The sequence below is a fragment of the Heterodontus francisci genome, chromosome 13, assembly GCF_036365525.1.
Source record: "Heterodontus francisci isolate sHetFra1 chromosome 13, sHetFra1.hap1, whole genome shotgun sequence".
NCBI classification, from domain to species: Eukaryota; Metazoa; Chordata; class Chondrichthyes; order Heterodontiformes; family Heterodontidae; genus Heterodontus; species Heterodontus francisci.
In genome coordinates this window covers 30,760,238-30,781,031 of record NC_090383.1, presented here as the reverse complement: position 1 = coordinate 30,781,031, position 20,794 = coordinate 30,760,238, and the positions used below count along the sequence as shown (strand labels likewise).

At 45.2% G+C, this 20,794-nt stretch overlaps 1 protein-coding gene across 5 annotated transcripts in view; it reads right to left on the bottom strand.

The window, feature by feature from the left end:
- Positions 1-20,794, bottom strand: part of prkn (parkin RBR E3 ubiquitin protein ligase) — a 1,503,655-nt gene that overhangs the window by 50,468 nt on the left and 1,432,393 nt on the right. For all 5 annotated transcript variants that reach the window (XM_068044606.1, XM_068044605.1, XM_068044609.1 and 2 more), the window contains one exon: positions 11,717-11,803. In XM_068044606.1, coding sequence (XP_067900707.1) covers positions 11,717-11,803 — 87 coding nt within the window. The remainder of the gene's footprint in view (positions 1-11,716; positions 11,804-20,794) is intronic.

Below are 20,794 nucleotides of genomic sequence, written 5' to 3'. Positions count from 1 at the left end.
TCCAGCTTTGTGGATTGTCTTGTCCTTTCAAACACTGTCTGTTAATATGCAAAAATGTCTTTCCAGCCAGGGGCCTGGCAACCCCTTGTCACAGGCCTTCTCTTCTTCCCAGCAACAATTTGAAATTTAATGTCCATGTGATGAAATTAATGTGCCTCATTCTTGGCAGATGGGGGCCTGCATGACAAAGGAAACCTCCAAAGTAAGTGGGTGAATGCAAGTCATCAACTGTCTGATTGTTTCACACTGATTGGGCGGCACAGTGGCGCAGTGGTTAGCACTGCAGCCTCACAGCTCCAGTGACCCGGGTTCAGTTCTGAGTACTGCCTGTGCGGAGTTTGCAAGTTCTCCCTGTGTCTGCGTGGGTTTCCACCGGGTGCTCCGGTTTCCTCCCACAGCCAAAGACTTGCAGGTTGATAGGTAAATTGACCATTGTAAATTGCCCCTAGTGCAGGTAGGTGGTAGGAGAATGGTGGGTAATATGGGGTTAATGTAGGATGAGTATAAATGAGTGGTTGTTGGTCGGCACAGACTCGGTGGGCCGAAGGGCCTGTTTCAGTGCTGTATCTCTTAAAAAAAAATGCAAAGAAATTATTCGGGATCCTCTTGGAGGGGCATCTCGCAATATAATGTTTTGTACAGAATATGGAGCTTTTTGATTTAATTTGTTTTGAAATTATGGTTGCACATATCAAGTTTAACTTTTATTTAAAGAGAAAGAAGGGAATCTGTTAATTGTAAGTTAATTGATTTAATTGTATGCAGATATTGGGCATTAACTGGTGATTCACTTGAATCCCTATAAATAGACACAGACTGAAATAGTGTTGTTTGGGTTAGGAGGTGTCTGCTTGTAATAGATAACTCTGTAAATAAATATAAAAGTGTGTAAAGATTGGGTCTAGTTCTATTCTTCATCAACTGGCTTCCTGGGGAGGAACAAGATACTATGGGCTGAATGTTGCAGCGAATGTTGAGAACCTGACATTAGGATCATTTTCGGTCCCGACCCCACGTGTTTCAGTCACGTGCCTGCTGACTTGATTTTATGGGAGGCAGCCAATTAGTAGGCCACCTCTGCACTGCCATCCAATTAGGGACAGCGGGTGGGCTGCAGAGGCGGGAGGATCAATCAGAGCACCTGAAGTGAAGGGTGGCAGCAGCCCCACTGTGAAGATTGTGTGCTGCAGATCTGAATGGAGTAGGGGAGGGCATCACAAGATAGAGGTGCAATCATCATCTTGTGACTGGCAGCAAATCCTTCCCACCCAGTACTATCCGGTAGATCCGTCTGCAGGTGAGGAGCATCCATTAGGAAGCCTTTGTAGGCAGATGGCCTGAGGATTGCCAATTTGGTCCTTCAAAGTGAAAACTTCATATTGCTTGGTATTGCTTGCTTCATATTCACGGTGCTTGACCTTCCACTCTGCTCTCGCCTCCCATGAGTCGGCAAGCGTCAGACAAAGAGGGGGTCTGTTTGGCGAAATTGCAGTCTGTTCAAGAAATGCCCACTAATTACATCAATAGTTGCCTCAACTATCTGCCCACCACTGCCAGGCATGTTGCTATTACTGCTGCGCTCCTGCTTCCAGCAAATGCATAAGGAGCCGAGAACACATCAGGGAGCCAGCTTGACGCTTTTTTCCCTAAATTTCCTGGCCCCACCCCTGCTCCCACAGGGCTTGGAAAATCTGCCCAATTTGTTTAACTGTTTTATTTCTCAGACAGCAAGTGAATGTGCAGTGTTACAGTCAAAGCAAATACCACCTTCAGTTAATGTCACTTCTCTCCTCAAAAGATAGAAAAAATAATATTCCACTCTGCTGGATAACTTGATTGTTTATGACATTATCTTTCTTCCTAAACAACTTCTACCTACTAAAACAAAAACAGAAAATGCTGGAAATACTCAGCTGTTCAGCTGAACCTGTGGGGAGAGAAACAGAGTCAATGATTCAGGTCGGTGACCCTTTGAAAGAACTTGGAGTGCTTAGAGATGTAACAGTTTTTAAGCAAAGCAGGGAGGGAAATGTGGGAGGGGAGGAAAGAACAAAAGGGAAGGTCTGTTGTAGAGTGGAAAGTAGGAGAGATTATATGACAAAAGGGATGATAGTGAAAGACAAAAAGAGACAGTAATGGGCAAGTAAAGAAACAAAAGATGCGTCTACAGGAGGTGTAAATGGAAATGCAGAATCGTCACCAACAGTTGCCATCCAAAAAAAAACAAGGGGTGAGGGGTTATGATCTAAATTTGTTGAACTCAATGTTGATTCTGGAAGGCTGTAAAGTACGTAGTCAAAAGATGAAATACTGTTCCCCAAATTTACTCTGTGCTTCATTGGAACATTGTAAGAGGCAGAGGACAGAAAGATTAGAGTGGGAGTGGGGCAGAAAATTAAAATGACAAGACGACCAGGGTCACGCTTGCAGACCAAAGGTGTTTCACAAAGCGATCACCCAATCTTTATTTTGTCTCCCCAATGCAGAGGAAACTGCATTGTGAGCAGCAAATAAGAACATAAGAAATAGGATCAGGTATAGGAGGCGGTGGCGTAGTGGTATTGTCACTCGACTAGTAACCCAGAGACCCAGGGTATTGTTCTGGGGACATGGGTTCGAATCCCACCACAGCAGAAGGTGGAATTTGAATTCAATTAATAAATCTGGAATTGAAAAAGCTAGTCTAATGATGGCCATGAAACCAATGTCGATTGTTGTAAAAACCCATCTGGTTCACTAATGTCCTTTACGGAAGGAAATCTGCTGTCCTTACCTGGCCGACATGTGACTCCAGACCCACAGCAATGTGGTTGACTCTAACATGCCCTCTGAAATGGCCTAGCAAGCCACTCAGTTGTATCTAACCGCGACAAAGTCAATAAAAAGGAATGAAACTGGACGGACCACCCGGCATCGACCTAGGCACCGGAAACGACAACGGCAAACCCTGCTCTGTTGACGCTGCATCTGGGGGCTTGTGCCAAGGTTGGGAGAGCTGTCCCACAGACTAGTCATGCAACAGCCTGATCATAGGCATACTCACAGAATCATACAATGTCCCAGACACTGCCATCACCATCCCTGGGTATGTCCTGTCCCACTGGCAGGACAGACCCAGCAGAGGTGGTGGCACAGTGGTATACAGTAGGGAGGGAGTTGTCCTGGGAGTCCTCAACATCAACTCTGGACTCCATGAAGTCTCATGGCATCAGGTCAAACATGGGCAAGGAAACCTCCTGCTGATTACCACCTACCGCCTATCCTCAGCTGATAAGTCAGTATTCCTCCATGTTGAACACCACTTGGAGGAAGCACTGAGGGTGGCAAAGGCACAGAATGTCTCTGGGTGGGGTCTTCAATGTCCATCACCAAGAGTGGCTCGGTAGCACCACTGCTGGCCGAGTCCTAAAGGACATATCTGCTAGACTGGGTATGCGGCAGGTGGTGAGGGAACCAACAAGAGGGCAAAAACATACTTGACATTGTCCTCACCAATCTGCCTGCCGCAGATGCATCTTTCCATGACAGTATTGGTAGGAGTGACCACCGCAAAGTCCTTGTGGAGACGAAGTCCCGCCTACACATTGAGGATACCCTCCTTCATGTTGTGTGGCAATACCACCCTGCTAAATGGGATAGATTTCGAACAGATCTAGCAATGCAAAACTAGGCATCCATGAGGCGTAGTGGGCCAACAATAGCAGCAGAATTGTACTCAACCACAATCCGTAACCTCATGGCCCGGCATATCCCCCACTCTACCATTACCATCAAGCCAGGAGACCAACTTCGGTTCAATGAAGAGTGCAGGAGGGCATGCCAGGAGCAGCACCAGGCATACCTCAAAATGAGGTGTCAACCTGGTGAAGCTACAACACAGGACTATCTACATGCCAAACTGCGTAAGCAGCATACGATAGACAGAGCTAAGCGATCCCATAACCAACGGATCAGATCAAAGCTCTGCAGTCCTGCCACATCCAGCCATGAATGGTGGTGGACAATTAAACAACTAACTGGAGGAGGTGGCTCCACAAATAACCCCATCCTCAATGATGGGGAGCCCAGCATATCAGTGCGAAAGATAAGGCTGAAGCATTTGCAACAATCTTCAGCCAGAAGTGCCCAGTGGATGATCCATCTCGGCCTCCTCCTGAAGTCCCCAGCATCACAGATGCCAGTCTTCCGCCAATTCGATTCACTCCGTGTGATATCAAGAAACGACTGAAGGCACTGGATACTTCAAAGGCTATGGGCCCTGACAATATTCCGGCAATAGTACTGAAGAACTGTGCTCCAGACCTTGCTGCGCCCCTAGCCAAGCTGTTCCAGTACAGCTACAACACTGGCATCTACCCTGCAATGTGGAAAATTGCCCAGGTATGTCCTGTACACAAAAAGCAGGACAAGCCCAACCTGGCCAATTACCGCCCCATCGGTCTACTCTCAATCAACAGTAAAGTGATGGAAGGTGTCATCAACAGTGCCATCAAGCGGCACTTGCTTAGCACAATCTGCTCAGTGATGCTCATTTTGGGTTCCGCCAGGGCCAGCTCCTGACCTCATTACAGTCTTGGTTCAAACATGGACAAAAGAGCTGAACTCAAGAGGTGAGGTGAGAGCGACTGCCCTTGACATCAAGGCAGCATTTGACTGAATATGGCATCAAGGACCCCTAGCAAATCTGAGGTCAATGGGAATCAGGGGACCAACCCTCCGCTGGCTGGAGTCATACCTATCACAAAGGAAGATGGTTGTGGTTGTTGGAGGTCAATCATCTCAGCTCCAAGACATCACTGCAGGAGTTCCTCAGGGTAATGTCCTAGGCCCAACCATCTTCAGCTGCTTCATCAATGACCTTCCTCAAGTAATAAGGTCAGAAGTGGGGATGTTCGCTGATGATTGCACAATGTTCAGCACCATTCGTGATTCCTCAGATACTGAAGCAGTCTGTGTAGAAATGCAGCAAGACCTGGACAATATCCAGGCTTGGGCTGATAAGTGGCAAGTAACATTTGCGCCACACAAGTGCCAGGCAATGACCATCTCCAACAAGAGAGAATCTAACCATCTCCCCTTGACATTCAACGGCATTACCATCGCTGAATCCCCCACTATCAACATCCTAGGGGCTACCATTGACCAGAAAATGAACTGGAGTAGCCATATAAATACCATGGCTACAAGAGCAGGTCAGAGGCAAGGAATCCTGCGGCGAGTAACTCACCTCCTGACTCCCCAAAGCCTGTCCACCATCTACAAGACACAAGTCAGGAGTGTGTTGGAATACTCTCCATTTGCAGCTCCAACAACATTCAAGAAGCTCGACACCATCCAGGACAAAGCAGCCCGCTTGATTGGCACCCAATCTACAAACATTCACTCCCTCCACCACCGACGTACAGTGGTAGCTGTGTGTACTATCTACAAGATGCACTGCAGCAACGCACCAAGGCTCCTTTGACAGCACCTTCCAAACCTGCGACCTCTACCAACTAGAAGGACAAGGGCAGCAAATGCATGGGAACACCAACACCTGCAAGTTCTCCTCCAAGTCACACACCATCCTGACTTGGAACTATATCGCTGTTCCTTCACTGTCGCTGGATCAAAATCCTGGAACTCCCTTCCTAACAGCACTGTGGGTGTACCTACCCCACATGGACTGCAGCGGTTCAAGAAGGCAGCTCACCACCACCTTCTCAAGGGCAATTAAGGATGGGCAATAAATGCTGGCATGGCCAGCGATGCCCACATCCCATCCTTGAATAAAAAAAAATAGGGCATATGGTTCCTTGAGCCTGTTCCGCATTCAATAAATTGTGGCTGATCTGATCGTGGCCTCAGCTCCACTTTCCTTCAGCTCCCCATAATGCTTGAACCCCTATACTTCAAGAATCTATCTCAACCTTAAATATATTCAATGACTTTGTGTCCACAGCTGTCCAGGGTAGAAAATTCCAAAGATTCACGACCATCTGAGAGAAGAAATTCCTCCTCTTCTCCATCTTAAATGGGAAACCCCTTATCCTGAAACTATGCGCTGAATTTTATGGGCCCCCCCCCGGAGACGGGTTCGAAGGCAGGGGAGCCCTTAGAATTGCAACGGGGAAGGTGCAGAGGGACTGTTGCCTCCCCGTCGCGTCGCAATATTGTCAGGTGTACAATAGGCCGAAGACAGCCATTCCGCCTCGAGGCCACTTAAGGTCTCTTCCTGCTGCCACTGCAGTGACAGCGGGAAGGGCTCCGCCATGTGGGGAGGTCACCCAGTAAAACGAGGTGAGCTCCCTGCGGGTTTGAGGGCGGCCCTCCTCCATGGGCAATCTGTGGCCCATGGAGGGCCCCAGTGGAAAACCACCCTCTTCCCTGAACCCACCCCCTGCATTAAACAACTCCCTCCCACCCCTTGCCCAGGCCTGCCAGTCTGTCCTCGGTGACCCTACCTCACTCACTTTGGGTCCAGGCTCCAGTGCTGGGCCTGGGTCCAAGGCCTCTTGCAGTACCAGCAGTGTCCACTGCTCCCGGTGCGCTGCCAATACGACTGAGTTTCCAGCTCTCTGATTGGCTGGCAGCTCTTTGAAGTGGGAACCCTGTCCTTAAAGGGACAGGGATCCTGACACCGGGCACTTAAATGCCTGCCTGCTGGTAGATTGTGCCGGGGCGGGGGTAGGGGGGGCTCCAAAGTCTGAGGCGGGGTTCCCCTCTCCTTTTTGGCCCGGTGTCAGGAGCCCCGCCAGCATGAAAATCTAGCCCTATGTCCCCTAGTTCTAGATTCTCTCACAGTGGGAAACATCCTCTCAGCGGCTATCCTAGAGGGACGGTGGTGTTGTGGTAATGTTGCTGGAATAGTAATTCAGAGACCCAGGTTAATGCTCTGGGGCACAACTTCAAATCCCACTATAGCAGCTGGTGGAATTTAAATTCAATGAATTAATAAATCTGGAATTAAAAGCTAGTCTCAGTAATGGTGATCATGAAACTATCAATTGCCGTAAAACCCCATCTGATAATGCAGCACACAAATGCCAGTCAATGACCATTTCCAACAAGGGAGAATTTAACCATGTCCCCTTGACATTTAACTGCATTACAATAGCTGAATCCCTCACCATCAACATCCTGGGGGTTATCATTGACGAAACTGAACTGGACCAACCATGCAGATCCAAGAGCAGGTCAGAGGCTGGATATTCTGCAGCAAGTGACTCACCTTCTGACTCCCCAAAGCCTGTCCACCATCTTTCTACAAGGCACAAATCAGGAGTGTGATGAAATACTTTCCACTTGCCTGGATGAGTGCTGCTCCAGCAACACTCAAGAAGCTCGATACTATCCAGGACGAAGCAGCCAGCTTGATCAGCACTCCATATACAACCCTAAGCATTCACTCCCTCTCCCATCAGCACACAGTGGCAGCAGTGTGTACCATATACAAGATGCAGTTGTTATGAGGTTTCTTTTTTTTGTTAAAACTTGAGAATCTATATTTTAAAAACTGAAAGGGATTTCATGGACATTGAATCATCAAGAGATTGTTGAACTTTGTGAGTGTTTTTTTTTAAAGGAAGGTCAACAAAAGGTTGACCAGTAAACAGGTTTTTACTGGAAGGCACATGATTTCATGTAAACATAACAGGGGGTTGTGTTGTGACAAGACAGGATTTATGATTGTCATGGGACTTGCTTGGAAAAAGTTGTTTTTTTTTGAACTGTTAAACGTTTTTGGACTAAAAGAGGCAGTTGGAATTTGTTTATGGACCTGCCAGGAAATCAGAAGAAAATCCATACAACTATTAACTCTCTCTGACGAATCCCTGCTCTTGAAAAACAAAAGCCTGCATGAAGTTGTACTGTTGCTTTCTGTATTTTGAAGAAATCCTGAATGTTTGCATCTTTCAAAGAACTTTGCAACGAATATGTGAGAACTGAAACCTTTGTTGCTGCATACCCCCTGATGTAAGACCTATGTGAAGCCTTCTGTAGCTGAATTTCTTTGAACGCCTACCCAAACAGACTGTTCATTAACCTCGCCTGGAAAGATTCCTAGTGGCAGCCAACTATTCGACTTTGGGACACTTCACCAAAACAAAGGACTTCCATCTCTTCACTTCAGTTTAATTTTTTTTTATTCCTTCTACTTCTTTGCAACAGCTGTAAACAAAAATCCTTTTTTCCCTGGTTAACCTGTTGTGTATGTGAGTGTGTGTGTGATGGCTAGGATAAAATAAGGGGTTTTAATATTCCAATTTGCATATATATTTACTTCATTATTTGTTAAGACTTGGTTTTATAATAAACAGATAATTTTGTTGTTTATTAAAGTAACCTGGTTGATGTGCTTTACTCTGGGGACAAACAGAGTATCTAATTCATATAAAAGCAAAAAGTGTAAGAAATACTCAGTAGGTCTGGCAGCATCTGTGGAGACAGAAGCAAAGTTAATGTTCCAGGTCTGTGACCTTTCATCATTAGAGTATCTAATTGACTGTTTTGGTAAGTGGGAACATTTATTGATATTTTGTGACCTATGGAGAATTGGGACTGAATTAACAGTGCACTCCTCCCACCTTGATCGTAACACAATGCAACAACTCGCCAAGCCTCCTTTGACAGCACCTTCCAAAGCCTTGACCTCTACCACCTAGAAGAACAAGGGCAGCAGACTCATGGGAACACCACCACCTGTAAGTGCCCCTCTAAGCCGCACACCATCCTGATTTAGAACTATATCACTGTTCCTTTACTGTCGCTGTGTCAAAAATCTGGAACACCCTTCCTAACAGCACTGCGGGTGTACCTACACCACATGGACAACAGCGGTTCAAGAAGGCGGCTCACCACCATCTTCTCATGAGCAATTAGGGTTGGGCAACAAATGCTGGCATTGCCAGCAATGCTCACATCTCTTGAAAGTGGAGTTATAGGAGAAGTTGTTCAATGTGAGAACAAGTTCAGCCAAGGGTGGTGGTGAATGGGACTGGTTTGGCCTCAGTTCAAGGAAGAACCTGAAAGCTTTCAGACTGTCCTGGTGGGAGATGGAGGTGCAGAGAGATTGGATGACAACCATGAAAAGATGGTAGGGCAAGGAAACTGGAAACTGTAAAAGTGACGGAGGGCATCAGAAGTGTCATGTATGTATGTAGATGGGAAGAGACTGGATAAGGGGAAAAGAAAATTCAAGATTGGAAGAAATCAGCTCAATGGGGCAAGAACAGGCTGAAATAATGGGTCTTCCAGGGCTGTCCTGTTTGTGTATCTTAGGAAGGAGTTAAAAGTGGGATGTTTGGAGTTGGGGAACTATGAGGTTGGAGGCTGTGAAAGGTAGATCTCCAGAGGAGATGAGATCAGTGACAGTCTTCAAAACAATGGCTTGATGTTTGGTGGTTGGGTCATGGTCCGTGGTGGTGAAAGTTAGAAGATGGTACCACAGAGTTGGCTCTGCTAGGTAGCAATTGGTTTGTCAAGCAACAACAGTGTCACCCTTGTCAGCAGGTTTGATAACAATGTTAGGGTTGGACCTGAGAGAACAAAGTGCTTCAAGTTCAGAGGGAGATAGGTTAGAGTGAGTGTGGGGAGCAGAGAAACTAAGATGGCTGATGTCATGCCAGCAGTTCTCAATGAAAAGATCTAGAAAGCGTAAGAAGCCAGATGGAGATTTCTGAAGAGGGGAGAAAGAGTTTGCTTTTTGCAAGGAAGACTTCTCGCCAAAGCAATGGGTACAGAAGCTAAGGAAGCAGAGCTCAGCATCATGTCAAGCTTGAAATTCATTGAGGAGGGGCAACACCCTCCCCGACACCCTGGCCCACTCATCAATCACCCTCAACACTCCCCCCCTTTCCCACTGCACCTCCTCCCTTCTCACCATTCAAGGCCCCAAATATTCCTTTCAGGTTAAACAACACGTTACTTGTACTTCTTGCAATTTAGAATATTGCACTGGCTGCTCAAGATGCAGTCACCTCTACACTAGGGAGACCAAATGCAAATTGAGTGACAGCTTTGTGGAACGCCTTCGTTTCGTCCACAAGTGTGACCCTGCGTTCCATTCTGACCTCTCTGTCCTTCACCTCCTATACTGTTCCAGTGAAGCTCAATGTTAGCTCGAGGAACAACACCTCATTTTTCGACTAGGCACTTTACAACCCTCTGGAATCAATATTGAGCTCAGCTATTTCAGATCATAACCACTTCCCCCTTTTTTTGGATGGCAACTGTTAATGGCAATTCTGCATTCCCATTTACACCTCCTGTAGACGCAGCTTTTCCCTTCACTATCTCTTTTTGCCTTACACTATCATCCCTTATGTCATTTAATCTCTCCTGCCTTCCACACCTTGCCTTTTGTTCTTTCCTCGCCTCCTTTCCCTGCCTTGCTTAAAAATGGTTACATTCCTAAGCACTCCCAGGGTTATCAACCTCAAACGTTAACTCTGTTTCTCTCTCCACAAATTATGCTAGAGCTGCTGTGTAAATTCATGTTGTTTTTGTTTGAAACGTAACTTATTCCCAAATATATTCTGCAAAAATAATGGTCGAAAAGTTGTAAAACCTGACAACTGCACAGAGAAATATGAGTGTCGGAATGAATGGCAGAAATTATACATTTGGCATTATGCCGAGTCAGAAATGATTATAAGTTCAAGGGAGAATGTGAAAGGCTAGAAGAAGATGCTACGTGACAACACTAAGTTGAATCTTCAAGATGGCTGTGCTATCTCTATGTACCATAACGTATGGAATGAAAATGTGAACACCAACACTACCAGTGTTTGGAGAGCTGCTTAACAAGAATACTGGGCAGTAATTCGGAGGTCTAATCATCAAACTTCGAGGTTAGTCAATAGATTTAGTTTAGATAACCAGTAATCCTCCAGAATTGTGTGGTCTGGTCATAGAATTGGTATCCAATTTTGAGCACCACATTTTAAGAGGAAAGATGTCAAGGCCTTGGAGATGGTGCGTGGAGATTTACCAGAATGGTATTGGGAACAAGGGACCTCTGTTATGTGAAGAGGAAAGAGAAGCTGGGATTGTTCTCCTTACAGCAGAGATTTATCTGAGGGGTTTTGATTGAGTAGGTAGGGAGAAAATGTTTCCACTGGCATGAAGATTGGTAACCAGGGGGCACAGATTTAAGATAATGGAGAAAGAGCAGTGGAGTGGGACTAATTGGAGATCTCTTTCAAAGAGCTGGCACAGGCACAATGGGCTGAACGGCCTTCTGTACTGTATCATTCTATTAGAGTTAATGACAAGCATCCTGAAATATTTCAAGGGTGAAATCTGATCTCAGGGTTCAGATGACGTTTACAAACTATTCAAAAAATGCACAGACAGCTTTATAATATCATTTGATTTCCCCGATTGTATTTATAGTTTGCTAATCTGCTCTCTGCCATTTGTTATTTAACTGTACATATGTCAGGACTAAAATAAGTGCATAAGATTATTTAGAAACAGGAAAAATCTATTTGTCCCTTTTTGATAGATGAATCCTGTCTGCTCATTGTTACCATATCCATCAATGTCTGTGGAACACCATGGCTTGAGAAGAATACAGGACCCTATTTCATAAATATAGCCATCGTACTTAAAGTTTGTACATGTACACAGAAGAAGTTATTTTTCTTTCAGAGGGAACTTTTAATTAATATTTGCAGTTACAGCACCAGAAAGCATTTGAATGTGTTGCTTTTCCAGGAATTCACTCTCTTACCTGCTGGTTCACAGCTGTTTCTTTAATATGGAGGCTACTGCACTCCTCCTCATGGTACTCTTCCTTGCACTCACGACAGAATACAAACTAAAAGACAAAAATGTCAAGAGTATGAGTAATATGAAAGTAGCTGCAAAGCTGATAAGATGCATAAACAGTTAACTTCATACCTTAAGTTTTTCATTGTTTTATGAATACGGTTATGTGGCTCAATTGTCACAATTGTTCAAATGGAATCCATGTTCACTGGACTAGTGGTACAACTCAAAAAGTGAAGTAACTGTATCTTATGTTCAAACTGTACATAAGCCTGAGCTCATCTGAAACTCTTTTGTCCGTATTCTAACTCGCACCAAGTCATGTCCACCCATCACCTGTGTGGTTGCTGACCTACATGGGCTCCTGGTCTGGCTATGCCGCAATTTTAAAATTCTCATCCTTGTTTTCAACTCCCTCTATGGTCTCAACCCTGACAATCACTGCAACCTTCTCCAGACCCACAACCCTCCAAGGTCTCTGTGCTCCTTTATTTCTGGGAATGGTGTTGGGTGAAGGGAGCTGGTATTGGGAGTAATGTTGGATGAGGAGGACTGATATTGGGCGTTGGGTGAGGAGGGTTGATATTGGGAATGGGATTGGGAGTGAGAGTGCGAGGGCTGATTATAAGAGTGGGAGTGGGTGTGGGTTTGGAAATGGGATTTGGAAGGTTGATATTGACAGTAGGGGTGGGGGTGGGAGTTATTTCTTGCAGTAGTGCAGTCATAGAAACATAGAAACATAGAAACTCGGAGCAGGAGTAGGCCATTCGGCCCTTCAAGCCTGCTCCGCCATTCATTATGATCATGGCTGATCATCCAACTCAGTAATCTGTTCCTGCTTTCTTCCCATACCCTTTGATCCCTTTAGACCCAAGAGCTATATCTAACTCCTTCTTGAAAACATACCATGTTTTGGCCTCAACTTCTTTCTATGGTAGCGAATTTCACAGGATCACCACTCTCTGGGTGAAGAAATTTCTCCTCATCTCAGTCCTGAAAGGTTTACCCCGTATCCTTAGACTATGACCCCTGGTTCTGGACTCCCCCACCATCGGGAACATCCTTCCTGTATCTACCCTGTCAAGTCCTGTTAGAATTTTATAGGTTTCTATGAGATCCCCCCTCACTCTTCTGAACTCCAGTGCATATAATCCTAACTGATTCAATCTCTCCTCGTACGTCAGTCCCGCCATCCCAGGAATCAGTCTGGTAAACCTTCGCTGCACTCCATCTATAGCAAGAACATCCTTCCTCAGATAAGGAGACCAAAACTGCACACAATATTCCAAGTGTGGCCTCACCAAGGCCCTGTATAATTGCAGCAAGACATCCCTGCTCCTGTACTCGAATCCTCTCGCTATGATGGCCAACATACCGTTTGACATTTTTACTGCCTGTTGCACCTGTATACTTACCTTCAGTGACTGGTGTATGAGAACACCCAGGTCTCACTGCATATTCCCCTCTCTCAGTTTATAGCCGTTTAGATAATAATCTGCCTTCCTGTTTTTGGTACCAAAGTGGATAACCAGTCAGTGGGAGATGATGACCTGAATCCAGGTGCTTTCCTGGAGGAGGGAAAGTCAGGCAGTGGGTAAGTCACCAAGAGCTGCTCTCCTGGACATCATTGGCTCAAACAACATTAACAGTTCCTGGGGGAGGTTGTCAGTGCATTCTTTCCACTATGGAATGGCGTGTGGTATGGATAAAACCTATATATATAGTAGAACAGTTTTTCTTGTGCTATTGTGTGTGTGTTTTTTAAAATATAATTACTATATAGTGAAAAAAGAGATAGCTGTGAGAGTTGATATTGGGAATGGGATTGGGAGGGTTGATATTGGGAGTGAGATTAGGAGTGAGGTTGTGAGGGATGGTGTTGGAAGTGGGAGTGGGAGTGGGAGGGTGGACATTGGGAGTTGAAGTGGGAGGGTTGTTATTGAGAGTGGGAGGAGTGGTTTCTTTGTGGGGGGGGGGGGTTGATATCAGCAGTAGAAATTGGCAAGGAGAGGTGGAATTAGGAAACAGGTCAGATCAGAGCAAGCTGTAGACTGATTTTCAAAATATATGTTTGGCATTTTCTACCATGTTTTGCTAGGGCAAAGACATTTTTGAGTGTTGCTGCATTCGAATGTTAAAAAGAATGCAATCAGCAATATTTCAGGCAACATGTTCCTGACCAAGTTTTTGCCCATACTGCTTTTGAATACAGATTTCATGAATCTGACAGCCACTAATTTGATTGATGAATATTAAAATATATAAAAAGAGTAAAATAAAGTGGAAAAATATAACAACCTTTTTTGGATAAATGAAAATATTGCATTCAATATTGTGTCAAAAACAGAACTGTAATATTCCAAGGGTCAATGTATCTGAAAACATCTGGAGGGAGCCCATTTAATTTTTTCTACATGCAATGCTTCTCCAGAAGACTTGTAAAAAAAGTTAGGCTCTAAGATTATCCATCAGACTCTTTGGACAACATGTAGACATATAGCTACATTTTTCTGAAAGCCTGTTCTCAAAAGAAGAGGAGAGAGATTGATGGGAGGGAATGAAGCCACTGAGTTGCTCAGTGAAATGAAGTTTGGCATTTGGTGAAGCATTTTTAAGTTGCTGAGCTGACAAATTAATATTCATGGACAGGTGGATGGACATGCGACAATGCAAATATACCCCCAAGCATGAAGAAAATTTAAAAATTTGTGTACTGCATAGAAATTGCTCTTCTATCAAGTCAGAGCACACACGGAGAATCCAGTAGTTGCCCTTTTCAGACATGAGATGGCAGCAAGAGCAGCAGATATCTTGAATGCCCAGGAAATGTGCTTAGAATTATTGAAGGACTTTCTGCATCATTTCATTCCCATTTGAAAACATGTATTCCTTTCTCAGGCAGTTCATAGCACTAAAAATATTTTTTTATTTACTGTAAGATGTTTTTATGATTGAACACAGTCCCACTTCAAAATCATAAGCCTACCTTGTAACTTTTTAAAAATGTTTCTTTATTTTCAGGGGATTTGAGCCACTGCTCCAAACTGCACATTCCCCTCCTCATCCTAGTGATCCTATTTGTTCCATTCTAGAGGCTGGAATGCCTTATTTCACTGGGTGTAGAAGCCGTCAACCATAAGGTGGGTCCCACCAAGGTCAGGAAAGTGGGAACTTCCATCATTGGGAGCCTCTGGCTCAGAGCTGGTTCCCTTGCATCACTGACCTTATAGGCATAGGTTATGCCCCTTACAGTTACATCATTTACACTATAAGGGGTCGATTTTAACTTGCAAAAATTGGCGCCAACGTGGCAGAAAATTTATGTTACCCAATTTGAGGCCATTACTGCTGATTTTGGCAAGTTAAAATTGGCTGCTTGTAGTGCAAATGCAGCAATTATGTCCCAACCACTAAAGAGGTCATTACCATGCTGCTGGTAATGCTGTGTGGAAATATTGCATGGGCAGTTTTTTGTACAAATGAATTTGTGCTGGAAATACAAAATGAAGCCAATGGGCTACACTTTAAAAAAAGGCGGTGGGCGGAAACATTTGTGGCCTACACACACAGGACACACGTCGCGGAGCTGCTGTGATTCCAAACGCAGCGGCTCATTTGCATGGCTGGGGTAACCACCTCCCCCGATGACAAGGAGGTGGCGGGCGAGCCGTCCCCGGCAACGGCATCTGGCGCCAATGCGCAGAGGACGGAGCCATTTTTAAAGGGCCGAGATCCCTAAATGACAAGTTAAATTTTTAAAAGGCCAGTTATTTTACAGTCAATAAAAATTAATGAAAAGGTCTTTACATGCCCTCTCCCACCCCTCCAATGGCTTTGCACATGATTCCTGCCCTTTCCCCCCCGGAATACCTACCTGAAAATATGACCTTTTCACCCGCTCAAAGTCCAGAAACGTTGTCCTTTACCCCTTCCCATCAGCCCCCCGTCTCCTCACCATCCAGTCCGAGGAGTTTGACCCCGCTCCCCCCATTCCCGCACTGAGAAAACAACCTTCTACCCCCTCCCCACAGGAGTTGCAGGTCGTTTCCCTGAATGGGCGCCTGAATGAAGATCGGAACCTGCTCTCAGAAATGCTGCGGCCGGCATGTTAATGAAATGTAAGTATCCATTTGTATATTATAATGCGGGTCCCATTGCCGAGCGACAGGGGGTGGCCGTCACAAGGCCTCGCCACCACCGCTGAGATCGGTATAGGCCCTGCTGGCGTCAGGGTCGGTGGCGGTCCTCATCCGTTGCTATCTTCATTCTCCCACCGCCACCATTCCTGGCATCAGAGAGCCTTTAAAATCCAGCCCAATGACTTTGAAATGCTGAGTTGATCTACATGCCTTGGTGAAATGACCCCAGGCCTCTAACTGCAATTCACCTGAAGACTACATTTAGTCTAAGCGCTTTGGGATGTCTTGAGGTTGTGAAAGGCGCTATATAAATGCAAGTTCTTTCTTTCTTGGACTTTCCATGGACAATTTCACAGCAGCTTGATTAATAGCCATAATTCTTTATAACATCTGATTGAAGAAATAGTTCTTGAATGTGTCTTCTTAATCCAAGAGATCCCATGAGTAGATCTCAATCCTAGCAAGTCCAGAAGAGGCCAGAATCCCCACTCTGCTTTTGTTTGGTGTGGGATCTCAAGAATTTCAAACACTGATTCTGGGAATTCTTTCAAATGACAGTGAGAAATTACACTGACATTGTATCTTTTTGTATGATTGACCATTGTCTGCCCAAAAGTTACAAGATTTTGCAAGACTTTACTAAATTACCTTATTAATTAATTAATTGCTGTATTAAAAGAGAGACTTGTATATTTATAGCACCTTTCACAACCTCAAGATGTCCCAAAGCACTTTACAGCCAATAAAGTACTTTTGAAATGTAGTCACTGTTGTAATGTAAGAAATGCTCAGCCAATTTGCGCACAGCACACTCCCACAAACAGCAATGTTATAATGACCAGATAATCTATTTTTTTAGTGATGTTGATTGTGAGATATATATTAGCGAGGATGCTGGGGATAATTCCCCTGATCTTTTGCGAAATAGTGCCATGAAATCTTTTACATCCATCTGAGAGAGCAGACAGCCTCAGTTGATGAATTATAAATAGAAAGATGCAAGTATGCCATCTGGAAATACTGGGCCTGACAGGAAGAATATAACTTAGACATTAACCTTCATTACTTACACAAACCAGAGAGGTGGTTGAGACAGGCTGTATTCTGGCCATCCTAACTATGGGAGAAAACATAGGGTGAAATTGGTCTTTGCCAGTGTGAAACAGGCTCACAGCAAATCAGCAGCCCAGTTTCATACCACATCCGATATTTTTTTCCATTTTTCTCAGCCACCTGCACTATAAAGCAGTGCCCTTAGTTGATCACACGCCTGTCATAGTCTAGTCCTGACGCATTCTGAGACCTGCAAAAGCGTCTCAAAACCATTCTCTGTGGCTCAGCAATATATCAGTGAGCACTGCCTCAACTTTCAAGCAGTAACCTATGTGATGCTGTCTGTAAAACTTGCTATGAACTTGGCATGCTTTCTCATGCAGTGTTCTACTTTTTAAGTGATCAATAGCACCATGAGACATTTCTCTCCTTTATCAGGAAGCCACTTTTATCAGGAAGCTTGCTACAATCAAATCTGAACCAAAACTAAAATCGTTTTGTTACTATTTTGTAAAATTATAGTAAGTGCTCATACAATATTCATACATATTGTAACTGTCCAAAGCTGAGCATCTATGCTACAGGCCATATTTTGCAAGCAAGTATCTAGACACTTCAGTGCCACATTAATGTGTGTAGCACTGCTTTAGCAACCGAATGCTTCAGTTCTAGCCACTTGTGCATCATCGATTTCCTTTGCACTACTGTTGATGGTCATGTCTTCAGCTCCCTTGGCCTTAAGGTATGGCAGTCCCTCCCTAAATCTCTCCACCTCGCTACCTCTATTCTTCTTTACAACGATTCTTTAAACCTACTTGTTTGAACAAGCTTTTGGTCACTCGTCCCAATATCTTGGGCTGAATTTTACCAGCACCTCGAAGCTGTGGATCGCAGTGGGGGGGCCAGTAAACCTCCGCAGGGAGAGGCCCGCCTCGACCACCGACGTCGAGAAGGGCCAGCCACATATTACCGGTGGCGTGGGGACCTCGGTGTAACCCCCACCGCCGCCAAGCAGCGGGGCCTTCATCTAAATATTTAAATGAACAAAAATTAGATGCAAATGAACTTATCTGCTGGCGGCAGCCGACCCACGCTGATTTTACAGCCGCCGAACGCAACTTGCGCACCTTCGGAACTCTGTAGGGAGTTCTGAGGCGAGAATCAGGTGTGGAGGGGGAAGGAAAATTTTCAGGGCAGGAGGGATGGGGGAGCAGGGAAAACATTTTAATTGGTCGTGTGGATGGTGGGAAGGGGTTGAAGGGCAAAGGTTAGAAGGTTGGGGGGGAAAGCTTGAGTAGGGAATAAGGCAAATGTTGTTAATATCGGGCAATGAAATGACCATGGGGGTGGGAGGGGGGGGGTTGGGGAAGGGCCTCCATATCATAATTACTTGTTAAAAAAAAACGCATACTGTACCTTTAAAAATTTAAATCTCTGCTAAGCGCCAGACGCCATTGCCAGGGGGGGCCGCTCTGCCCCCTCTATTTAAATCAGCCCCGTGTGAAACATTGCGGGAGCTGTGCAGTGGCACTTCCACGTCAGAAGGCTGCTGCTCTCAAGGCCCGCCGCCGCTCTCAAGGCCCGCCGCCGCAGAGTGCAGTGTGCTGATAAAATTCAGCCCCTTATGTGTCTCAGGGTCAAATGTTCTCTGAAGATGCTCAGGTGAGGTGCCTTGGGCCATTTTACTACATTGAGGTGCTGTATCAATGCAAGTTGTTGCAGAACACCACCATTTAGGAGATGTTATGAACCGGTGTGGCAAATTCAAAAAGGCCAATAACTTCTAGTGAGGAATGGAGTGAATGGAAAATACACTTGCAGGCCCAGGTTTCAGGTTCAGGGTGTTTTAACCACCCAGGCTCCTCTGCATGTCATGGTTTAGCTGCCTGCAGAAATGGGTGGAAAATAGTAGATTGCTAGAGGGTAGCAGCAGAAGTTCAGGCAGCTGGGGACCAAAGGAAGGCTCATCGGCAGGCAGGTAAGTCATCAGGAGAAGGTTTATGTGATGGTGTGGTGCAAGGGAAGTGGGGTGGGAGTCTAGAGCAGGAAGTGGCCAGAACTTTCTTTGTGGGGTCTGGAGGGGCACAATAAAGGACAGACTTCAATGTAGTTTAGAGGGTCTCTATGTTTTCCTGACAGCTGCTGACTGGCTTTTATGTGGCAGGAAAGCCATGTGGGCCTCGCAGCTCAAGCCTGAGGTAAAATCTAGCCATGGTCCTGTTGATTTAGCTGGAACCCGATTTGGATAAATTTATGTGGCTTCTGCCTGCTTCTGGTCACTTGGTCACTGGCAGTGAGCAGTTAATATGGCGGCCAGCGAGAAGGGAGCAGCAAGGCCAATCACGCCAATTTAAAGGCTTATCCCCAACCTCTTCCTATCTACTTGGTGGGTTAAAAAATCCCTCTGTGTCTTTGTACTACACAGCATAGATTTTAACAATATTGATGTGAACCAAAGCTTTTTTCTCCTCTTTAATTTTATAAAGAAATTTGAATACTTTTAGTGCATGGTTTCATTTAGAGCTAATGCCATAGTAGACAGTTCACAATACCTGAGGTAAATGCAGTGAGGGACATAGATAGTTTTTCTGTTCCACACGCCTGAGGCAATTTTCAAATCAATTTAGCATTTGGAGCTGTGAATTATGGGCTGCTTGGAGTCTAACCTGGAAGATTCTGGGCTGGATTTTAAGGAGCCTTCAACGTTGGGATCCATATTGGGGGGGGTGTGGAGGGGGGGGTGGGGGAGAGGGGGCCTGAAGATGGCCCCGGATGAGGCCCGCCACAGACATCGATGCTGGAAGGGCCCGGCCCAATCCTCCTGGTGGTGGCGAGGCACCGTAGCAGTCTTCCTGCCGTTCGGCGAGAGGTCCACAATCAGCATATGCAAATGAGTAACACTATTACATTTACATGTACTTACCCTCAATCTTGATGGCCCGGCATGATCTTCGGCCTGGCAGCTTGCACGCCTTCGGATCCCTGCCCGGGGAAACAAAGCGCAACACTGGTGGAGAAGGGGAAGGGGGAGGAGGTAAATTTCTCAGAGTGGGAGGGAGGTGGGAAATGGGGTAAAATTAACGTCATAGGTGTAAGGGATGGTGGGAAGGGTTGTACCTAAAACTTTGCGCCATTTGGGGGAGGAAAGTTCAGATGGTAAAGCTAAGTGTTTTGGGGGGAGGGAAGAGCAAATAGTTAATGTAATTGTTGTTGGGAGGTGGGAGAGGGGCAAAAGAAATGTATTTATGTAATTTTACTGAATATTTCTTTAAATATTTGAAGCTCGCCGCCAATATAAAATCCAGCCCCGTTAGTGTGGCATTCATTTCAAAATGGAGGAACAGAAGGATCCTTTCACTCTGAAGTATGTGAATAGAAATTACGCTGGGCAAATGCTAACACTTTCATTACTAATATCAGCCCCCAAAGTGTCTCATAGGCTCCAAATGAAACTCATCCTTTTTGACAAACAACAGGGAAAATAATCTTATTTACTGATGCTAGATAAAGAGTAATGCACAGAGCAGGGGACTATTCTTCCCTTTCATAGATTATTCATAACTGAACTTTGAAAATGGTTTTGAAAACTGACATGTTTTACGTGAGGAGTAAAATATCAGTATTCATCAATAAGAGTGCCTTTCACAACTTCACTTTGTCACAAAACTGGCTGCATTATAATGAAGCCTGAGGCCCAATATTGGGATTGTCTTGGGCCTCACCATTCAGGTGTGGGAATGGACCCACATCCTACCTTAGCACCCAAAAGTGGATGCGTCAGAGTATCTACGTCCACATTTTAAATTTAAACAAATCTCCTCAGCAACTGGAGTTTGCAAGTTCTCCCT